The 18276-nt window shown below is 42.3% G+C and overlaps 1 protein-coding gene across 1 annotated transcript in view; it reads right to left on the reverse strand.

The window, feature by feature from the left end:
- The window catches only part of LOC129644236 (antigen WC1.1-like), a 54501-nt gene extending 36943 nt beyond the window's left edge, over window positions 1-17558 (reverse strand). The window contains exons 1-4 of the mRNA XM_055569762.1: window positions 17486-17558; window positions 13285-13605; window positions 4000-4308; window positions 3589-3906 (exon numbers count right to left, since the gene is read on the reverse strand). Of these exons, the coding sequence (XP_055425737.1) occupies window positions 3589-3906; window positions 4000-4308; window positions 13285-13605; window positions 17486-17558 (1021 nt within the window). The remainder of the gene's footprint in view (window positions 1-3588; window positions 3907-3999; window positions 4309-13284; window positions 13606-17485) is intronic.
- Between the last annotated feature and the right edge of the window lie 718 nt (window positions 17559-18276).

Genomic DNA, 18276 nt, shown 5'->3' on the forward strand with positions numbered 1-18276 from the left:
AATCAGAGGATATACTTCAATTAATTCAGGTCACGTAGCAAGAGTTCTGGTCATATTGTTGTATGGCAGTTTTTCCAAAAAACTTGGTTCACTTCAGTTCAGTCCTTCAGTCATGTCCAACACTTTGTGACCCAATTAACTGCAGCTTGCCAGGCTTCCCTGTTCATCTCCAACTTCTGGAGCTTGCTCAAACTCACGTCCATCAAGTCGGTGATGCCACCCAACCATCTCATCCTCTGTCATCCCCTTTTCCTCCTGCCCTCAATCTTTCCCAGCATCCGGGTGTTTTCCAAAGAGTCAGCTCTTCTCATCAGGTGGCCAAAGTATTGAAGATTCAGCTTCAGTATCAGTCCTTCCAATGAATATTCAGGACTAATTTCCATTAGGATCCACTGGTTTGATCTCCTTGCAGTCCAGGGGACTCTCAAGAGTCTTCTCCAACACCACAGTTCAAAAGCATCAGTTCTTCGGTGCTCAACTTTCTTTATGGTCCAAATCTCACATCCGTACATAACTACTGGAAAAATCACAGATTTGAATAGATGGACCTTTGTCAGCAAAGTAATGTCTCTGCTTTTTAATATGCTGTCTAGGTTGGTCATAGCTTTTCTTCCAAGGAGCAAGCATCATTTAATTTCATGGCTGCAGTCACCATCTGCAGTGATTTTGGAGCCCAAGAAAATAGTCTGTCACTGTTTCCATTGTTTCCCCATCTATTTGCCATGAAATGATAGGACCAGATACCATGATCTTTGTTTTTTGAATGTTGAGTTTTAAGCCAGCATTTTCACTCTCCTCTTTCACTTTCATCAAGAGGCTCTTCAGTTCCTGTTTGCATTCTGCCATAAAGGTGGTGTCATAAGCATATCTGAGACTATTGTGACTAGGGCTAGGGCTAGGGCTAGGGCTATTGATATTTCTCCTGACAATCTTGATTTCAGATTGTGCTTCATCCAGTCCAGCATTTCACTTGATGTACTCTGCATATAAGTTAAATAATCAGGGTGACTATATACAGTCTTGACGTACTCCTTTCCCACTTTGGAAACAGTCTGTTGTTCCATGTCCAATTCTAACTGTTGCTTCTTGACCTGCACACAGATTTATCAGGAGGCAGATAGGTGGTCTAGTATTCCCATTTCTTTAAGAATTCTCCACATATTGTTGTGATCCACAAAGTCAAAGGCTTTGGCATAGTCAATAAAGCAGAAGTAGAGGTTTTTCTGGAACTCTTTTGCTTTTTCTGTGATCCAACGGATGTTGGCAATTTCATCAATATGAAAAGGTAAAACTTAGTAGCTGAAGAAAAAAAAATATGTACTTAATTTTGCTTATGACTTTGGGTCATTAATCAGAAAAAACTCAGTTTGGCAGTCTTTCAGTGGGGTCTTTCAGTGCTGCAATTAGATGTCACCTGGAGCTGAAGTCATTTAAAGACTTGCCTGAACTCTGGTTCTGTAATGAAATTCCCAGAAATGTTCTAAGGATAAAGGAGCATCATGTCTTCAACTGAATTCAGAAAGAATTTACATATTCAGGAAGAAATGGGGCAGAAGGGGAACAGAGAAGGAAGGACACACACAGATTAAAGCAAAATATTGATATTAACATTTAGAAACCCACATAAAGTTCATAAAGGAATTTTTATATTGTTTTCCCAACATTTTTATGTCTCAACATACATCAAAATTGAAAGAATTAAAAGATGAAAACAAGTCAAAGATAATTCATTGCCAGGACACTTTCACAAAAATACTCATAACATCAAAAATAAAATTCCTAGGAGAAATCTTAGTAGAAGATGGGCTGCTGCTGCTGCTAAGTCACTTCAGTCATGTCCAACTCTGTGCGACCCCATAGATGGCAGCCCACTAGGCTCCCCCATCTCTGGGATTCTCCAAGCAAGAATACCGGAGTGGGTTGCCATTTCCTTTTCCAATGCATGAAGTTGAAAAGTGAAAGTGAAGTCGCTCATTCCTGTTCGACTCTGAGTGACCCCATGGACTGCAGCCTACCGGGCTCCTCCGTCCATGGGATTTTCCAGGCAAGAGTACTGGAGTGGGGTGCCATTGCCTTCTCCAAGAAGATGGGCAAAACCTCTGACATTCAGGATCTAACCGAATGGAGGGATGTATTATGTCAATGATTTGGAAAACTCAACATTGTCAATGTCAATCATCCTCAAATTTCTATGTCTACTCTCAAATTTTTAAATCTAATCTCAATGACACCCTTAAGCTTTTCTTTTGGTTAAAATGACAAGCTGATTTCTAAATTCATACAAAATACAAGCAACCAAGAATGAACAGCACAGTTGGTAAGAAAAGCAACGATATTAGAGGAGTTAATATAAAGTAACTCTTGTAAATTATAATTATTCAGACTAACCACAAAGTTTGAAATTCAGGGAGATAGTGAAGGACAGGGAAGCCTGGTGTGCTGTAGTCCACGGGGTCACAAAGAGTCAGACATGACTTAGCGATTGAACAACAACAACTCCGAAGTTATGATAAATAAGAAAATGCAGTATTGGTGCAAGGATAGACAAATGATAACATGGAACAGAATAGAGAGTCTCAAATAAGACAGACATGATTGCCCTTCTGCTTATGACAAAGGCAGCACTGCAGTGGGGAAGAGTCTTTCCAGAAAAAGATTCTGAGTCAACTGGATGTCCATATGGAACCTGACCCTTATCTCACACAGATACCATCCTAGGAATGCACAATAATATGCAAGAGAAATATAGAAAATTTCCATAAGATACTCTTAGAGAATGTTTTTAAGATCTTCCAGTAGGCAAAAAAATTTTTAAAGGATATAAGAAACATTAAATGTACAGAAAAATGTTGGTAAGTTATATTTACATAAGATTAAGAAATGAGTTCATCGAAGGACACCATTTGATTAAGAAAATAAAAATAAAAGACCAAGGGTTAAACATGGAAAATAAGTAACACATATTTGCATCCAAAGACATTGTCATGGTAAGTTATAATATCATATTTGTAATAGTCAAGAACTGGAAATAACTCAGATATATACTGTCAGTAGAATGGATCAGTACATGGCCATGTGATCATTCAAAGCATACTCTACACTAGTAAAAAAAATAAAGTGCTACAATATACAACATCATGTGTGAATCCCAAACATAATTTTGAGTCTATGAAATTAGATACAAAAGATGAAACATATGGCATCATTTTATATAAAGTTCAAACACTGATAAAACTCCCTATGTTAGTAGAAGTTGGGTGAGCGCTTTTCCCCGTCGAGAGGGGATGGCAGTGACTGTGGGGCTGGGACATTCTCTGTGTTGCTCTGGGTTGGGGTTCATACTGAGGCCTATACTTACTGCTCCTACATTGTTTTCTATGATTTTATGTAAGCAACAATGTTGCTTAAAAATATATTATTCCCCTTCACACTTCTTGCCCTGACCTGAAAAATGAATGAACAATGAGAAGATCCATATTTCACCACAAAATCTCTGGCTTTGAAGCCTGTTTAACCTCACTCTCTACTCTTGGAGACATTTCACTCCAGGAGCATCCTGAGTACCAGTAGCCCTTCCCTCTCTCTTACCTGAGCAGATCACAGAGGCCCTGTTGCCATGGGAACAGTCAGGACCTCCCAGGGCAGTCACAGGACAACTCCACAGGGAGGACTCAGCCCCTGAGCAGTGAAATCGGGCTGTTAGGATCTGATCTCCTCCTTCCACCAAGTGTGGTCCTCCAGGGGTGGAGATGGCAACTCCACAGCCAAGCTGACGACAGACAACATTGGCATTGGCCAGACTCCAGTGGGAGGCACAGAGCGCTCTCCATCGTCCAGAAATCTTCATCTCCACCTGCCCCTCACACTGAGAGGAGCTGTTTGTCATGAGCCGGACTTCTGAGTATGCTGGTAGAAGAAGACAGAGTTTCAGCAAAGTAACATGAGTTTCTCACCTGAGCAGGGTGTTCACAGAGGTGAAAGGCCTGACCTGCATCTCACCTGAACAGACAAGCTGAACAGCTCCACTGTGGTGACAAGTGCCCCCTGGACAGGGCACTCTAGGGCAGACTGAGAGCGCAGGCTCCTCCCCCTCACACCTGAACTCTTCAGCCCAGACCTGGACACTGGACTCTCTGAAGAGCTCATGTCCCAGGACAGACACAGCCTTGCCACAACCCAGCTCTGCACAGATGACCTGGGCAGTGGGGAGTGTGAAGTTCCCATCAGACACTGGGATCCAGGCTTCTCCAGGATACACTTCTACTCGCCCTGAGCAGGGTTCATCCCCTCCAGCCAGACGCACAAATCCTAAGAGGAAACAACAACAAAACCAGTGAGTGTTCATGGTACTGACTTGGCAACTGGAAACTGCACATCACAGGCAGTGGAGTGAAAGTTTTCGTTTTAGGAGTGGAGCATGTAGAGAGTCTTTGACAGTTTGTGTCATCATTGAATTTTCATGAGCAGGTTTCTAAAGAGAAATCCAGGAGGATTACAAGGTCAGTTTGGAATGGTTGAATCCCAAGAACATACACTTTGAAACTGGTTAGAAATGTGAATTCCTTGGTCTAGGAGCCTGGAAACTACAGAGCCCAATTCAGATCATTGGAATGGCTGAATACTGGAAACACATCTTTTAGCATTGGTTGGAGAAGTTGATTTCTCATTTAGCAGCCTAGGACCTATATACAGATCCAAGGACACTGTATAATATTCAGGCACTTAAACTTGAACATAGAGATATGCAGACCAGAAGCCACTGAGGGGAATGTGGGCTATAAGATTAGAGACCTAGCATCCAGACAAGCTTAGAAGCTTTCATGGGACTTGTGGGGCTAATATTCTGACCAGTTTTCGCTCCCAGAAGCTAGTCCTCAAGTGACTTAGGTTAAGGAAAGTCCTGAGGCTGAATCGATGAAGGCATGCCAACCTGTAGATGGGTGACGGCTCCAGAGAAGAAATATGGACACTATCACTAATTCAAGTTTATGGCATCATATCTTGTCTTTCTGATACTTTTTGATGCCAAAAAATTCCATGAATTCCTTCAATGACCTCAGTGGGAAGGAAAATGAGTTAAGAAAACTCAGAGAGTCATAGAGAGACAGTCCCAGCCATCTCTCTTGAAATCCTAGGATTTGTCAAAGAATCTGGGGGAGAGTGTGGTCTCAGTGGGAGTTTACCAGATAGCTGAGTTTCCACATCATCTCCTATTAAAGGTTTTTCTTCTCAAACAGGACTCATAGAAAATGCTAAGGGCTGATAATAATTGATTTTAATACTATCATTGTACTAACTCTAACCACAGAAAAATATGCATTCTTCTCAAGCACACATGGAATAGTCTCCAGGCTAGGTTATAAATAAGCCTTAACACATTCAAAAATATTAAAATAATTCCAAGTATCTTACATGACCATAATGGAATGGAACTAAAATTCAATAATGATCAGAAAACAGGAATTCATGAATCTATAAAAATTAAACCACACACTTATATTTTAACATTGTTTTCCTATTTCTATAAAGAATGCTATTTAGATAGGAATTGCATTAAATCTATAGATCACTTTAAGAACCACAGGCATTTTAACAATACTAATTCTTTCAGGCCAGAAACACAGAATGACTTTCCATTGATCATATTGTCTTTAATTTCTTTCATGAATGTTTTACAATTCTAAAAGAAGATGGCATTTTGCCAAAAAGAGGGAGGAAGAAGGAGAAGGAGGAGGAAATGAGCAAACAAGCCATAATTTGGAGAGTTCCAAGTTGAAAAAGCCTCAATATGGATAAATATGCAAATATTTGTGGGAAACATTTGTTGAATAGGTTGTTAGCATACTACATCACCCCCTGCTCCTCCCATCTACCACCTAAACTGTTATCCTTTCTCATTTCTCCCACTTCAGACAAGCAAACACCATTTTAAAAGATACAGATGGATGGAAAAGAAAATCAGAAAAGGTAGCTACTGCTGAAGAAGTAGGATGTAGCTGGGGTATATGGCATGCAAGGTGGGATCAAGGAAGTTTTGAAACTAAAGGAGGAAAACCAAAATAAAAGTTCATCATTTGGTCATCAAAGGAACACATTTGGAACTGAATGAAGATAACCCAATGAAAAAACTTTATTTAATTCATCAAGTACAATTCCCTGATTTCTGGGTGTGTTCTGATTATTTACTTCTGAAGTTCTTCCTGGTGAAGGACTGCTTAGTGATGCCCAACATCCAACCAAAAAATTATTAGAATTTCAAAAAGAGAGAAATGTAACACATAGCACATTTTTTAAAAAACAATCATTTAAAGCAGGTTCAGAAATTACAGAAATGATTGAATTGGCTGAAGAGCTCCTTAAACCCCTAATATCAATATGCTTAATGAAGCATAAAAATAAACAGGGAGAAAAACTAGGAAAAATAAACAAATGAGACTTCTGAAACTGAAAAATATATTATTGGAATGAACATTTGGATTAATTACACAAGAGACTAGACATTGCAGAATAAAAGAACTGGGAAGTAAAACACAGCAGTAGAAACTATCTAAATTGAACCAAAGAGAGTAAAAAGGCAGAAAATATGAATGGAAACTCAATGGCATGTAGGATAATATAAAATATGTGTATTTGGAGATTCAGAATAAGGGATGTGCAGAAAAATATTAAGAAAAGATAAATGACATTTTCCCAAAGTTTTTGAAAACTGTAAACCCACTTATCCAAAAAGCTAAACAAACCCCAGACAAGATAGTGAAACCATTCTCAGAAAACTTGACAATGTAATTACTGATGTTCATTGGTAAATAAACAAACAAAAATACGTTAAGAGCAGCCAGGGAAGTTTGACACATTATATACAGGGAACAAAAGGATAAATATTATTTGCTGACTTTTTGTTGGAGGCAATGAAAGTCAGATGACAATGTAAAAACATATGTCAAGTATTGAGATTAGACATTTGTTAACCTAGAATGGAATCACCCAAGAAAATACTTTTCAAAACTGAATGAAAATTAAAATGATTTCAGGTAAATGAGAGATGATAGAATTGGAGGCCACCAGACACACACTACACAAAACTGCCTCAGAAAGTTCTTCAAGCTAAAGGGAGATGACAGCAGATGAAAACATGGATCCTCTCAAAGCTATAGAGACTGTGCTAAACGTTGGTTGTCTATTAGAAGATTTAAAGCAAAAATATTAGCAACAAACTATAAGATTCATAATAAATTTATAAATAGAATGTATGACAATGATAGCACCAATGACAGGGACAGGAAAGTGGAAGAAAAGTATAGTGACTGACATTGCGTGTTGTGACATTATATCATTTCAAGGTAAAATGTAATTGAGGATTAATAATTCAACATTGGGCTTTCCCGGTGGTTCAGTGGTGAAGACTCCACCTGACAATGCAGGAGTTCAATCCATGGTCTAGGAAAAGCCCACATACCACAGAGCCACTAAGCCTGTGCACCACAACTAGTGAGCCTGCACTCTAGAGCCCAGGGGCCACGACTACTGAAGCTTGTGCACCATAGAGCCTGTGCACTACAGCAAGAGAGGCCACCGCAGTGAGAAACTCATGCCTGCAACCAGAGAGCAGCCTCTGATCTCCACAATTAGAGAAAAGCCCATGCAGGAATGAAGACCCAGCCAGCAACAAATAAAAATTACTAAAATTTTTTTTAATTAAACATTATAATCACCTAAAAATCTGATACAATTAATAAATCAATACAGTATTTAAATTAAAATGATAAAATATACTCAAAGATTAAAATAAGAACAAAGATATAACATATAGCAGCTGCTGCTGCTACTGCTGCTAAGTCAGTTCAGTCATGTCCGACTCTGTGCGACTCCATAGATGGCAGCCCACCAGGCTCCCCGGTCCCTGGATTTCTCAAGGCAAGAACACTGGAGTGGGTTGCCATTTCTTTCTCCAATGTATAAAATTGAAAAGTGAAAGTGAATTTGCTCAGTCGTGTCCAATTCTTAGCGACCCCATGGACTGCAGCCTACCAGGCTCCTCCATCCATGGGACTTTCCAGGCAAGAGTACTGGAGTGGGGTGCCATTGCCTTCTCTGACAAATAGCAGGCAAGTACACTTAAACCCAGTTATATCAATAATAACATTAACTGTAAATAATTTAAGTACTCCAAATAAAAAACAAGATAATCAGAGCAGATAAAATAAGACAAAACACTATACTGTCTACAAACTTATATGTGTTTAAATATAAACACAGAAACATATTAAAGAGGTAAAAATTACATACCATGCAAACACAAATCAGAGAAAACTCTATATAATATCTAAATTAATATCATACAAAGTCAGACTATAAGACAAAGAATTCATTCAGAGAAAAAGAAACATTTTATGATAATAAAATACAAAAGAAATTATATAGTATTGAAACTGGTGGGTTAAAAATAAAGTGATGCTTAGAAGAAAATTTAGAACCTTGATGCTTCTTTGATGATTACATTAGAATAAAAATAGAAACACAAGGAAATGATCCAAGACTCCATCTCAAGAATCTACAACAGCAATCACAATCATAACTGAAAAAGAGGAATGAAAACTGAACATAGAAATCAATTAAGAAGAAAGCAAATACACAAGAAAATCAATACAGTCCATTAGTGATTCTCTTAAAAAGAACATTAACACTGATAATCTTCTAGCAAACCAATTAAGAAAAAAGAGGGAACACATTGACAGCACCAGTAACAAAAGGAGGAATATCATTGTAGATCTTCCCAACATGTAAAGATATGAGATATGAACCAGTGTTACTACTTTGAAAATTTTTTGTAAAATGGGCCAAGTCCTTAAAAACACATTACTTGTGAAACACAATTCACCAAAATCTGATACAAAAAAAGAGAAAAATATGAGTAAACTTATTTGTTAAATAAACAGAATCCATATTATAAAAATTTTCCACTAGAAAACTGCCAGCTACAAATGCTAGCACTTCCACAGAGCTGAGAAATGACTCCCACAACAGGATAAAGGAAGAGAGGGAGGAAAGGAATGAGGGCAGGAAGGAAGTGTAACACAGAGGCTGTGGTGAATGTACGAGTTGACCTGCATTTTTCCAACCCTCCCCTCCTGCAATCCCTGCATCTTTATCCCGTCACCATTTTGCACTTCAGTACTGTAGTCCCTGGTGGCTCAGAAGATAATCAAGACTCTGCCTGCAATGCGGGAGACCCAGGTTTGATCCCTGGGTGAGGAAGATCCCCTAGAGAAAGAAATGGCAACCCACTCCAGTATTTGTGCCTGGAGAATCCTATGGTCCATGGGGTCACAAAGAGTAGGACAGGACTGAAGGAACTTGGAACGCTTGCACCACAGTCCTTCACAATTTGTGTGTTCCCTCCCAGATCTTCCACTTGAACTCCATGAAATCTCCTCATTATTTCAAACAAGCTTCTCTACGTTCTCCTCTGGTCATTGTTTCCACTCTAGATTTATCCTAAACACGGTACTTCACTTTCAGCAATCCACTACTGAGGCTGAAATTTCTCTTCCTTACCTGACTCCTAAGGTTGAGCAGAAGAAAACCCAAGAGTTTTGATTAAAGTAATGAAAATACATGGTATTCTAATCTTATTTCTGCTATATCACCACCACTTTGACTTATCCTCACTTCATTAAAATATGCCTGAAAATACAGAAAAAACAGACCAGGAGGAGGAAACTAGTGACAAAAATAGAAATAGAAGGAACCTGGAACCCTTCATAAAAATGTGAGAGTCTAAGTTAGAGCAATGGTAGTCAGGGTGTACAAACCACAACCAGGGTTTAAATATTAGTTCAGTTCAGTTCAGTCACTCAGTCATGTCCGACTCTTTGCGACCCCATGAATCGCAGCATGCCAGGCCTCCCTGTCCATCACAAACTCCCGGAGCTCACTCAAACTCATGGCCATCGAGTCAGTGATGCCATCCAGCCATCTCATCCTCTGTCGTCCCCTTCTCCTCCTGCCCCCAATCCTTCCCAGCATCAGAGTCTTTTCCAATGAGTCAACTCTTTGCATGAGGTGGCCAAAGTATTGGAGTTTCAGCTTTAGCATCAGTCTTTCCAATAAACACCCAGGACTGATCTCCTTTAGAATGGACTGGTTGGATCTCCTTGCAGTCCAAGCGACTCTCAAGAGTCTTCTCCAACACCACAGTTAAAAAGCATCAATTCTTCAGCCCTCTGCTTTCTTCACAGTCTAACTCTCACATCCATACATGACCACTGGAAAACCACAGCCTTGACTAGACAGACCTTTGTTAAATATCAGAGCACTTCCAATTCTATACTTCTAAGTATATCTTAACTGGAATTAATAACAAGACATCAGTATTCTTAGGATAACATTGGGAGTTCTAATTTCACATAAAGTTTAAACATCACAAACTCAGATGCTGATTTATCAAAATATGGTTGAGACACCTGTAGTATTTCCACAAATTTATCTTCAGTTGGAACCATGATTATGACATTGTGACAATGAGGAAGGTTACTTGAGATGCCAGAAAACAGGTTTGTTTAAAACAAAAGTTTCTAACTAAAATTCAAATTCACCTTGAAAATAATTATTTTTAATAAGAATGATAAAGAGAATGGAAGGAAACATTTTGAAGAGATGAATAGATTTATGACATAAGTGCTGTAGTGATTTCACAAATGCATGCTTTTCAAGCAGTTTTGTATGTCAGACATACCTCAATAAAGTACTTTTTAAAAAGGAAAATAATTGTTTCCTTAAGGGCATCAACTAGAATCATCAAAGATCTGCTGAAGGTGAGATTAGAAAAGATCACTTTTTCAATGATCTTCCTGTACATAAACACCCAAGATCTGATTGGCTGTGGCTGTTAAGGACCTACTGCAGATGTCTTCAGGGCTCCCATGTCCCACCATCCCATTAGATGGGGTGGTACTATCCTAAGAACAGGCTTCTACCTTAGGGAATTCACTGTGATAACTGACAATATCTTCCTCCAGTCCAGTTGTTCTGATGTGATTAATAACCTGGACATCCAATCTGCAATTGTGATAACAACTAGAAGCATCTCTGCCAAATACTGTGAGCACCCATTCACACCCTGGTTTCACTTCTTTCCTGCATCCACCTTGGCATAAGTCAAACACACTTAGATAACACTGAGTACTTCTTAGGAGTCATATCAGGTCCTCTTAGCTTCAATTCAGTTCAGTTCAGTTCCTCAGCCATGTCTGATTCTTTGCAACACCAAGGACTGCAGCATGCCAGGCCTCCCTGTCCATCACCAACTCCCGGGATTTACTCTATCTCATGTCCATTCAGTTGGTGATGCCATCCAACCACCTCATCCTCTGTAATCCCTTTCTCCTCCCACCTTCAATCTTTCCCAGAATCAGGGCCTTTTCCAGTGAGTTGGTTCTTCACATAAGGTAGCCAAAGTACTGGAGGTTCAGCTTCAGCATCAGTCCTTCCAGTGAACACCCAGGACTGATTTCCTTTAGGAGTGACTGGTTGGATCTCCTTGCAGTCCAAGGGACTCTCAAGAGTCTTCTCCAACACCACAGTTCAAAAGCATCAATTCTTCGGTGCTCAGCTTTCTTTATAGTCCAACTCTCACATCCATACAGGACTACTGGAAAAACCATAGCTTTGACTAGACCGGTCTTTTTTGGCAAAGAAATGTCTCTGCTTTTTAATATGCTGTCTAGGTTGGCCATAGCTTTTCTTCCAAGGAGCAAGTGTCTTTTAATTTCATGGCTGCAGTCACCACCTGCAGTAATTTTGGAGCCAAAAAAAAAAGTCTGTCACTGTTTCCACTATTTCCCCATCTATTTGCCAGGAAGTGATGGGACCAGATGCTATGATCTTAGTTTCTGAATGTTGAGTTTTAAGCCAACTTTTTCACATCCTCTTTCATTATCATCAAGAGGTTCTTTAGTTCTTTGCTTTTAGCCATAAGTGTGATGTAATCTGCATCTAAGGTTATTGATATTTCTCCTGACAATCTTGATTCCAACTTGTGCTTCATCCAGTCCAACATTTCTCATGATGTACTCTGCATATAAGTTAAATAAGCAGGGTGACAATATACAGCCTTAACGTACTCCTTCCCCTATTTGGAACCAGTCTTTTGTTCCATGTCCAGTTCTAACTGTTGTTTCTTGACCTACATACAGATTTCTCAGGATGCAGGTCAGATGGTCTGGTATTCCCATCTCTTGAAGAATTTTCCAGTTTGTTGTGATCCACACAGTTAAAGGCTTTGGCATAGTCAATAAAGTAGAAGTAGATGTTTTTCTGGAACTCTCTTGCATTTTCAGTGATCAAACAGATGTTGGCAATTTGACCTTTTGTTCCTCTGTCTTTTCTAAATCCAGCTTGAACATCTGGAAGTTCACAGTTCATGGACCACAGCCTTGTCTAACTCAATGAAACAATGAGCCATGCCATGTAGGGCCACCCAAGACAGACGGGTCTTCGTGGACAGTTCTGACAAGACATGGTCCACTGGAGAAGGAAAGGCAAACCACTTCAGTATTCTTGCCTTGAGAACCCCATGAACTCTTAGCTTCACTGCCTCTTATATGTGATGCGCTTCAGCTACTGTGTTGTAAACTTCAAGACTTCATTTCCCTGCTCCCTCAACATCCCTGCAAGTGTGGTGTGAGCTCCCCACTTGATTCATCAGGTACACCAGTGTGATGAGATTTTCCCTGCCACAAGTCCCGCTTCTGGCCTCCTCTGACTGTGACCTAGGGACATTTAAATGCACCACTGAATTTCTCTCACACCTTTTCCTTGAGTAACTGCACCATGACTTCGGGTATGGTCACTTGTCCATGGGTCTTCACATGCCCTTGTGGGGTCACCATTGCTTGGTTGAGCCTGTTCTATTGGCACATCACCCACATACCAACCTGATGGAGTGTGGTGACCCTGACTTTTAGGACCAATGAGGATAATACACCTTGTTGCCTACAACTCTCCTATGACACCACCCCCCCCCCACCATCAATGTAGCCACATCCTACTGACCATTATGTCAAAGAATACAGAACAATTACCATGCTGAGACTGCCACAGAGGTCGAATCCAGAAGCTAATCTGTATGAAATTTTTGACCTCACCTCTGCCTCCTGTGACACATCACAAAGACCCTTCACCCAAGTATGTTCTAAAGGCTGTATCCGTAATCTTGAGTCATTCTGGTAATAAGACAGAGGCTTTTCCTGCTAGAGATCCCCACACAGACCAGACAGGACTTACCTGAGCAGACTACTCCAGCATCGCAATCATGTGAAAGGCTATCATTACGATAGTCTTTAATATCAGAATGCCTACAGTCACTGACAGTTGACTCCACCCCTTCACATGAAACATACAAAAGCCAAATGGGGCCAAGTCCTGGTCCAAAATAAGCCCCTCCAGGAAAACCAATGGCAGCTCCACACCCCAGCTGTCTGCACACTACAGATGCATCCTTCAAGGTCCATTCCATATCATCCACTGTGCCCCATTCTCCTTGGTGCTTCACTTCCACTCTCCCCTCACAGCGGTGCACTCCATCCTTCAGCCTCAGCTCCAGAGCTGCAAGAGAGACCCACAACAGGAAAGATTTTAGGAGACTTAGAGTGGCATAATATTTAAAACATTAGCTCTCTGAGGAACAAAACAGTGCATGGGATATAGTATTTCCTGACCTCTGTGGTATAAACATTCCCAGCGTGGCCAACTCTAAGCCCCCAATGTGCCATTACTGAACACGGAGCAGGAAGGGAGCCACCAAGTATTTCTCAGGAGACTGTAGAACCAGCTCCAGGGACACCACTGAGGACAGGCCTTCAGAGACTCTGGATGCTGCCCTCCCTGTAGATGTGCCCAAGGCTACTAGGGCCCAGCTTCTCCATCTTAGTTGCAGCTCATGGCCCGGGATCCAGGGAGGAATCCTCCCTCTCCTTTCCTGTCCATAGGAAGCATCTCATCCAGCTCAGGAACAGAGGGCTGGGGTAACAGGCTCTAAAATGTCCTGGTTATTCCTGCCATCTGGTGTTCATGTCTTTGGGTAATTCCACACTCCAATGTACCTCTTAACATGCGTCTAACAAATGGAATTTGAGGAAAGTGATCAGATGTCACTTTAGTGATTAAGTCATAAGATGACTCTGGTTTCTGCATATAAAAAGGAGTTCATTAGTAGGAACATCATAGATGGAGACATTCCCAGGGTTCAGTTCAGTTCAGTTCAGTCGCTCAGTCGTGTCTGATTCTTTGAGACCTCATGGAGTACAGTACGCCAGGCCTCCCTGTCCATCACCAACTCATGGAGTTTACTCAGACTCATATCCATTCAGTCAGTGATGCCATGCAAGCATCTCATCCTCTGTCATCCCCTTCTCCTCCCACCTTCAATCTTTCTCAGCATCAGAAGACTCTATTTAAAAAAAAAAGAACTAACCAGATATTTTGTGATTCTCTGATAGCTCAGTTGGTAAAGAATCCACCTGCAATGCAGGAGATCCTGGTTCAAATCCTGCATCAGGAATATCTGCTGGAGAAGGAATAGGCTACCCACTCCAGTCTTCTCTTGTGGCTCAGCTGGTAAAGAATCAGACTGCAATGGAGGAGACCTGGGTTTGATCCTTGGGTTGGGAACACCCCCTGGAGAAGGGAAAGACTACCCACTCCACTAAGGCCTGGAGAATTCCATGGACTGTGTACAAAGAGTCACACATGACTGAGTGACTTTCACTTCTTCAATTCTTCAACCAGATATTTTGAAGCTGAATAACAAATGAATGGTCTTCCCAGGTGGTGCTAGTGGTAAAGAACCTGTCTGCAAGTGCAAGAAATGTAAGACTCGAGTTTGATCCCTGGGTCTGGAAGATCCCCTGGAGGAGTGCATGGCAACCCACTTCAGTATTCTTGCCTGGAGAATCCTATGGACAGAGGAGCCTGGTGGGCTACAGTCCATAGGGTCACAAAGAGTCAAACATGACTGAGGTGACTTAATATGCACAATACAATGCATAAACTGAAGAATTCAACACAGAGATTCAACAACAGACTTGACCAAGGGAAAGAAAAAGAAACAAGAATCAATGTTTTAGAAGAAAGATTAATTGAAAGCATCCAAATAGAGGAGCCAAAAGAGAATGAAAGGAATATAGAAAGCCAGTGGACACCATAAAGAGAAACAATGTATGGACTGGAGTCATAACAGAAGTGAAGGAGAAAAAAATTAAGGTCTGAGGACTTCCTGGTGGTGTAGTCGTTAAGAATCCACCTGCCAATGTAGGGGACATGGGTTCAATCCCTGGTCCAGGAAGATTCCACATGCCACAGAGCAACTAAGCCAGTGTGCCACAGCTGCTGAAACGTGTGAACCTAGAGCCTGTGGTCTCCAGCAAGAGAAGCCACTGCAGTGAGAAGCCTGTGCACTGCAGCGAAGAGTAGCCCCTGCTTACCACAGCTAGAGAAAGCCCACATGCAGCAAGGAGACCTAGCACAGCCAAAAATAAATAATTATAAAAAAGAAAGAAAGACAGGCTGCGAATTTCCAAACCTGGGGAAAGATCTGGGCACCTAAGTTCAAGAAGCTAATAAGTCACCCCAAAATTTCTTTTTTTTTTTATTTTAAAAAGTTATTTTTAATTGAAGGATAATTGCTTTACAATGTTGTATTGGTTTTTGCAATACATCAACATGAATCGGCTAAAATTTCAATCCAAACAACCTTCTCCAAGACTCACAGAGTAAACTGTCCAAATGCAAAGAGAAAGAGAGAATTCTGAAAGTCTAAAGAGAAGAAAAAAATGCTGTCACCCAAGAGAACTCCCATAAGGAGATCAGCGGATTTGTCCAAAGAAACCTTGCAGACCACGACAGAAGGATTGGTAACATACTCCACCCTCACTCAGGGGAAAGCAGTCCCCAGGGAGGGACAAGAGAGGGCACGAGAGAAAGTGCTCCCTACAGAGTCACAGCAGATCCTGGGAGGGGAAAGACCATCCCAGGCCCCCAGCACATCAGGAAATGAGTCACAGGGACCGGGGCAGGGACTTGGGAACTTATACATGTGAGGCTGCACATCAACTGATCTTTACAAACAGAGGGACAAGTCATTCATTGGAAGGACTGATGTGGAAGCTGAAACTCCAATACTTTGGCCACCTGATTGGAAGAGCTGACATATCTGTAAAGACCCTGAAGCTGGGAAAGAGAGAAGGTGGGAGGAGAAGGGGATGACAGAGGATGAGATGGTTGGATGGCATCACCGATTCAATGGACATGAGTTTGGGTAGACTCTGGGAGTTGGTGATGGACAGGAAGGCCTGGCGTGCTGCGGTCCATGGCATCACAGAGTCAAACACCAGTGAGCAACAGAACTGAACTGAACTGAACTGAACAGACAAGAGGTCCCCTCTCCTGGATGCAGGATTCTCTGCTCCCTAATGGACCCTGGTGGGAACAGGTGAGGCCAGCAGGCAGAGCCTCTCACAGAGCCCAGTGCTAGGCAGACATGGCAACAAGCAGAGGGGAGCCCGAGAGATGGGGGAGAGGAGCCAGAGAGAGGCAGGCAGGTGTATGATTATCTCTGATCCAGTTACATGCAGCAGCCATGACACCCAGCCCTGTGGACACCCCGTGTGCTTCACAGAGCAACGGACTCACTCCCTGCTCAGCAACTCTGTTCCTCTCACACAGACAGGCTCCACCTCCCCTCATACACACACACACACACACACACACACACAGATATACACACAGGCTCACACACTCCCCACACACACACAGCCTCATACAGCCTCACACACAACTCACACACTCCTCACTCACCCTCACTCACCCACACTCACCCACACATACTCCTCACACACCTTAATACTTGCACACTCCTCACACACTCCACAAACACATACACTCTTCACACCCACATACACCCTCACACATACACACCCTCACACACTCACACACACACATTTTTCATACCCTCACACACACACACCCTCACGCATTCCTCACTTGCACACATACACACACATACACACACAATCACAAAGCCTACAGGAGCGAAGACATAGGAAACACAGGGACCCAGGGGCAGTGCTCATGCACCAGGCACGTGGAGCATGTGGGAACAGCCCAGAGTCCCAGCTGAGCTCAGTCACTGGACCTTCCTCACACTGGGAGACACTGGAACTCCTAGAAGCTCCCTGAAAACAAGGGAGACTGTGGAGGGGACTTAGGCTGACTCAGCTCAGTCCAGACAAAACCTCACGGCTCTGTAAAATCTGCCTCTATGACCAATGGATCCCCCCCCCCCATAGGAAAGGAACCAGTATTCACATCAATATGGTTCTTTTTTGGTCAGAAACACTGAGGCCAGGTTCCACAAGTCCAGACACCTTTCCCTTCATCAAGGCATCCACTCCCCTGCTGTGAACCAGGAGAGAGGGGCAGCTCTTACCTTGACCACCCACCACGGTGCCGAGGAGGAGGACACAGAGGCCCCACAGGGAGAGGTGTCTGCCCAGAGCCATCCTGACCTCGCGTCCTCAAGGTCACAGTCCCAGCTGCAGGATCAGCCTGTGAGGAGGCATCAGGGTGCCGACTGGGGTCTATATAGACCACCCATTACACCCTCCCTCCTGAGAGCCAATAGCGACACCTTTCACCATTTCAGGCACTATCAGAGGCAGCATCTGCCACTTTCTGCAGCTCAGACACCAATGAGCTTCTGAATCTTCAACATCTCCTTATATGAGCAACACGGTCCTTTGAGCTCCTGCTTCCGTAGTCCTGACAGCCGGGTCCCACCACTGGGACTGGGGTAGAAACGGTTCATCAAAAATCATGAGTGCCTTTCTCTCCCCTGATTGCCCTGGTCAATATCTTCAGACTGTGAGATCTCACAGGGTCTGGGTGTGGGATCTGTTGACCCATGGAGAATAACTTTTGTAGAATCAAGTATTGATCTTCCCCGGCACTGAGCTCAGGGTGGAAGCAGAGAACTACAAGAAGTCTTGAAATACAAGAGTATTTATCAGGTCAGCAGAAAATGAGGACCAGGAGTACAGGAATTCACAGGTGACTGTTAAGGCATGAAGTGAGACCATCAAGTTGGGCGGATGAGATTGCAGGGTTTTCCCCCTTCTCAGAATGATCTGGAGACTGGGTCCTGGAGCACGTGCCTAGATGCTCAGTCGTGTCTAACTCTTTGCAACCCATGGACTGTAGCTCGCCAGCATCCTCTGTTCA

The sequence above is a fragment of the Bubalus kerabau genome, chromosome 1 (genome assembly GCF_029407905.1).
Source record: "Bubalus kerabau isolate K-KA32 ecotype Philippines breed swamp buffalo chromosome 1, PCC_UOA_SB_1v2, whole genome shotgun sequence".
NCBI lineage: Eukaryota > Metazoa > Chordata > Mammalia > Artiodactyla > Bovidae > Bubalus > Bubalus kerabau.